At 37.2% G+C, this 5,653-nt stretch overlaps 1 protein-coding gene across 1 annotated transcript in view; it reads right to left on the reverse strand.

The window, feature by feature from the left end:
- PTPRD (protein tyrosine phosphatase receptor type D) overlaps positions 1-5,653 on the reverse strand; it is a 413,276-nt gene that overhangs the window by 167,947 nt on the left and 239,676 nt on the right. The window contains exon 15 of the mRNA XM_077748273.1: positions 2,523-2,640. Coding sequence (XP_077604399.1) covers positions 2,523-2,640 — 118 coding nt within the window. The remainder of the gene's footprint in view (positions 1-2,522; positions 2,641-5,653) is intronic.

Here is a 5,653-nt window from a genome sequence, read left to right on the forward strand (position 1 = left end):
CTTTACCTTTGTAGAAATATGCTTCTTTTCATGCTTAATTATTAAGGTAGGCTGAAATACCAGAATTTGGTAACAGACACCAATAGACCAATAGGTTTATTGAAACAGTAATTTAAGGGAGTTTAAAATAATATCTTCTCATATCAAACCTTCACACATATGAAGGTTCATGCCACAGAAATGAAGGTGAGTAAAGATTAGCTAATTAAATATAGCTAGTAAGAATCATAATTATAACATATTTAATTACTCCTTACATGTAATTTACCAGGCACGGTGCTAAGATGTAGTTTCTCACTTGATTTACATTTTTCACTCCTGACTACACACTCTGATTAGTTATTATCTTAATTTTCTATGATAAGAAAATGACACCCAGAGAGATAGAAAACTGCATAGTCTGATGTGTAATAATTGAGAAAGCTCTAAGACAAACCCAGGTCCATCTGAATCTATAGCCCGAACACTTAATGATACTCTTATATTGCTTGTAAGGTTTTTTTAATAGGTTCATAACAATGTTGCTTTGAGTTATTATGGATTTAATTTGTACTTCTTGTCTATCCTGTGGATATATAGTAATACCTGTGGATAAACCATGACTAGGGAATGTTTTTTGACTAGTAGGTTGGCAGAAAATAAAATTCAGTTTTTCTTTTCTCTTACAGAGAATATAAATCTGGATTCATACAGATCCACAGTAGGCTTGGTTGGGCAGTATAAAGACAATAAATGTGCAGATACCTAAAATAAGCATTGCCTATTTCAATACCCATGCCTCCATGGATTAAGAAAGGCCCAAAATTGTAAATGGAAACACCAAAATAATCGTCTATATGAATAAGATCCACGACTGTAAATAACTTTTTGTGTAGCCACTAAAAGTGATGAGCCAGTCTTAGTTATTAAAATAGACAATGTTATTTCTTTCACTGGGATTCATATCCCTTGGCTATAAGTTCTCTACTTTCTTCTCCTAATAAGGAAAAGATATATATAATAGTACCCCTATCTTATGGCCAGCAAGAGTTTGATACTTAATGTAAGACATCTCAGACTAATTAAGACACAATTATAAATATAGGTGAAAGAAGTGTATTTTCTTCATTTGGGATTCAATTTCAGGTGTTTACCATTGGCTGTTTACCTTTCAATAGAGGCTGGTTCCATAGCCATTTGGCATGCCCCCACTGAATATGTATCTCCTAAGCAGGACATTAAATTAGCTTGATACAATGCTATTTAAAAGAGAGAGAGAGAGAGAGAGAGAGAGAGAGAAAGAGACAGAGAGACAGAGAGAGAGAGACAGAGAGAGAGACAGAGACAGAAACAGAGACAGAGAGAAAGGAAGAAAAAAGCGTAGAAGACATTGCCTTAAAGGAGGTTTGCCATCTGTAATCCTGCTGCTTGAGGCAGTTCCAGGTGGCAGGATGTAACTGAGGCAAATCTTACGACATTTAGACAAATTCGGCAGTGAGCATGGCACCCAGGAGGGTACTCAACATCACAGCTGTTCTTTGCTTTATGCCTTTACATCGAGGTGTGTTCTTAAAAAGTTGTGTGAGAAGCGATTTAGGAGGAGTAAATCAAATCATAGTTTAAGTGTTCCATGGGAGACTGCTATATGAAGGGATTGGAGGAGAATCCTTTTGTAATTATGTCTTAATTTATTGGTTTTACAATGTCAGGTCTTTCTTCATGCTGGCTTTCCTAATGGGAGCTGATCAAACTAACTATAAAGAGCATTAAGAAACTTTGTTCTTCAGAGAGGAGCAATTTGATATTTTGTAGCCTTTTTGCTTTTCTTTTTTCTGTTCCCCATCTTTTATGTGATTTGCCCCCTTCTCCTTAGAATCCTCCAGCAAGGACTGAGGAGGTGAAAATGGCAAAAAGCAAAACCATAAGTCATCAACCCAGTTCAAGATGGCAGCTCTTCTAAAAGGGTTTGTTGCTGAGAGGGGTTGAAGCTAAAGAGTGGCATCCCTGTCCACATGATCTTCCGTCTGGACATTCATAGGACTTGCTCTTCCACATCATTCATATCTCAGCTCAAATTACTTTCCTCTAAGATACCTACTCCACTCCCTCTTTCCAATGGCCCCTAGGGGCTATCCTAGCCTTAATGCCTACACATCTTGGTTTTTCAGCTTCTTTCAAAACATCACTTACTGATTTTTTTAAATATATCCATTTGTCTATTTATTAATTATCTAGTCCTACTCAGAACATAAGTTTCAGGTAGGAAGAATATTTCTGTTTTGTTGACTGCTGTATCCCCAGGACTGGGAGTATTACCTGACATGTACTAAGTGCTCAAAAACATATTTGTTGAATGACTGACTGAATAATTTGGGAAAAGTATGCTCTTACTTTGCTTCTTCTGAACTGTATATTTAAAAAAGCACAAAAGTTGACCACAGCCCACTTATTGCTTCTGATAAAATTCACCATACTATTTGGAAAATTAGTATTATTGTCACCCGGGAGATGTTGAAGGCACATATATGCACAGATATGCTTACCTGCCCCAGTAGTGGACACCAGTTTGGGCTTGCTGCGAGCACCATCTCCTTTGGTGGTATAGGCTGTGACGGTGAGGGAGTAGGAAGTTTCAGGCTGTAGCCCAGAAATAATCATGTCCTAAAATGACACAATAGAATGACACTGATTCAAAACACTACAAATACCCTGGGGGAAAATCAAAACATCCATGTTCATTCTATGCATGCTTCATTACTCCCTGTAGCCATGCCAAGCACTGGAAGTTTCATGCCTGGAGCTCATGCTATGGATGATCTGTTTTCATGCTGACATTAAAGTGGGGACTTCAGCCATCCTAAAAGGTAGTTCTAAGAAGTAGTAGTTAAAAACATGAAACCTGGAGCCAGAACTCCTAAATTCTTTAATTTAAACCTCAATCTCCTTATTTACTAGCTTGGTGATCCAGGGCAGGTGAGTTCACCCCTCTGTACCTCAGTTTCTCTTGTGAAGGTTGGAATAATAGAATGATTAAAGGAGTTATATCAGGTAAACATTTACAACTATGCCTGGCTCATAGAGAACAATCCATAAACCGGCAGTCATATTATGCCAGTAGTTTTCAATATGCATCCACTATCGCCTGGCCCACAGACCAGTGATGGTGCTGATGCCAATGTAGCTTGCTTTATCACCATGCTAGTATTTTGCCAAATGGCTGATCTGTTGAAATTTGATATCTTAACAGCCAGAGAAGTTTTCTAGGACTCAAGTAACATACTAGTTAGTGATATAGATTATGGACTAAAATTATTACACACTAAGGAGAATTTTCTGGTGATTTGAAGTAGGCCATAAAACAAAAGAAAAGTACTTCTTCTACCACATCATGAATGTATGCCCAACTAATTCTATTTAGAAAATGTTAAATATCACAAGCCATTAAAACTCTAGTTTTCTCTTAGGTAGGGTCCCAAACTGTGGTGGTTATAAGAGTTAGATCTGTTATTCCTTCCAAACTGGAGATTATATGATTCTTTACATAGTGGTTATTAATTTGTTGTGTTACTTTCTCCAGAGCTACTGCACGCACACATGTGCATGTGCATGCATGTGTGCACGCACATGTACACACACACACACACACAAACACCCACAGTAAAAACAAACAAAACAAAACAAAACAAAAACCCTTTCAGATATTTGGTATAACTTTGCTTTCAAATTGAATATGGTTCAAGATATGAAAATATACAATGCTGCTGACTTCCACATCTGAAGACAATGCAAGTGAGAGCTCATGGAATGGACTGGATTGTGTGGAGGACAAAAGGATTTCTCTGTACAGGTTTTAAGGGGCATCATAGAACTCAATTATTTAATCTGATCCCAAATATGACAGCTTTTGACAGTCTTCTTTTCTCAAAATAGTAGGAATATCATCAGAGTTGAAATTCAAGAATTTCAGGTATCATACTGGAGAGCCACTGGAAAAATTATCCTGCCAGATGAATAGACTAAATTTGGGAGAGAGATTTTATTTTCAGGACCTTGGAATGGTTTCACTAACATTAAAGTGACTATAAAAACCATCCAATCACCCAAGAGCAGCAGTAGATATAATGGATATTCCAAAAATTATAACGGGAAACACCAGCATTATTGTTTCCAAGGTGCCTCACACATGCTACGGGATTTCTGCTGAATGTAGGCAAGGCTAGGGAGAAAAAGCAAGGCTTGCCTCTATCACCAAATTGTATGGAAGAAATATACTCTGAGACTTATACACATCTTTTTCATTTATAAAACTGGGATTAACCACACATGTCCTTTCTCTTGCAAAGACTGCTACAGCATAATAAATTGTAATGCAATTTGAAATTGGTCAAACTGTCTGCAGTGGTATAATCACAGCTGGACACACCTCTATCTGCCTGGATCACATCATCTCTTGCATTATGTGTTCTTTCTTTAAACTGTGCACACACTCGCTTGGGGATTTCCATACCCTCTGTGGGGTAGGGTGGCTGATATCATGGCCAATGTTCCTCACTCTCTTTGTCTTCCCCTAACTGATCTCCATTCAACTTATTGCCCCTACCTGTTAAAAGTTGGCATTCTCAGATGTTTTGAAACAGTTACTGGCTGCTGTGTTTCTCTCTAGTCCTAAAAAACACATTTCCAAACCTTAAAGAATTTTTTTCTGTCTATATCCTAAATTCATTTTGTCTTGATTTTCCATCAGGGCTCCAAAGGCGTGTATGTTGTAAATATGTGGACATTTTCCCTTGATTATCAGTTGTTCCCTCAAGTTTAACTAAAGCTCAAATGTCATTCCCAGGAACAAACTCCCCTCTTTTTTTATACTTTAATGAATGGTAGAGCATATTCCAAACGTATGAGTGATCTTGATCTTTTTTTCTTCCTCAAATTCTTAGCAGGTTTTCATCTTTAAAGTAGTGACCAAAACTGTTCCTTTTTCATTTCTGACGCCTCAGTTTTGCTGAATTTTATAATTTTATGACTGCTTTAGTAAGAGAGTTGTTTTAATTTCCCTGTTTACTCTTCTTTCTCTCTAATCTATCCACTAAGTCACTGGTTTTTAAGCTGCATGTAATGACCCACTTAAGTAGGTCATGAAATCAATATACTCAGTTATAACCAGCATTTTGAAAATGAGATAGAGGGGCGCCTGGGTGGTTCAGTCGGTTAAGCATCTGACTTCGGCTCAGGTCATGATCTTACAGTTCATGGGTTCGAGCCCCGTGTCGGGCTCTGTGCTGACAGCTCAGGGGCTGGAGCCTGTTTTGGTTTCTGTGTCTCCCTCTCTCTCTCTGACCCTCCCCTGCTCACGCGGTCTCTCTCTCTCAGAAATAAATAAAACATTAAAAAATTTAAAAAAATGAAAATGAAACAGAATAGACTTTAATGCAAAATATTAAAATTTACATATATTTAAAAGTAAGGTATCATTTTGTAAGAGCTTTATTTTAAACATATGAATGCACTGGTCATGATATTTACTGCATTTCTTACTATGGATCACAGTCAATGAAGTTTATAAAACACTATTAGTCCCACTAAAACTGATACCTTGCCCACCATATATACCAACATTCCCAGCAGAAGTCCTGTGTTTTGAAAAAAAAAAAAAAAAAAGTAAATGAAAGAATAC

The sequence above is a fragment of the Crocuta crocuta genome, unplaced genomic scaffold, assembly GCF_008692635.1.
Source record: "Crocuta crocuta isolate KB4526 unplaced genomic scaffold, BGI_CrCroc_1.0 scaffold199, whole genome shotgun sequence".
Taxonomy (NCBI): domain Eukaryota; kingdom Metazoa; phylum Chordata; class Mammalia; order Carnivora; family Hyaenidae; genus Crocuta; species Crocuta crocuta.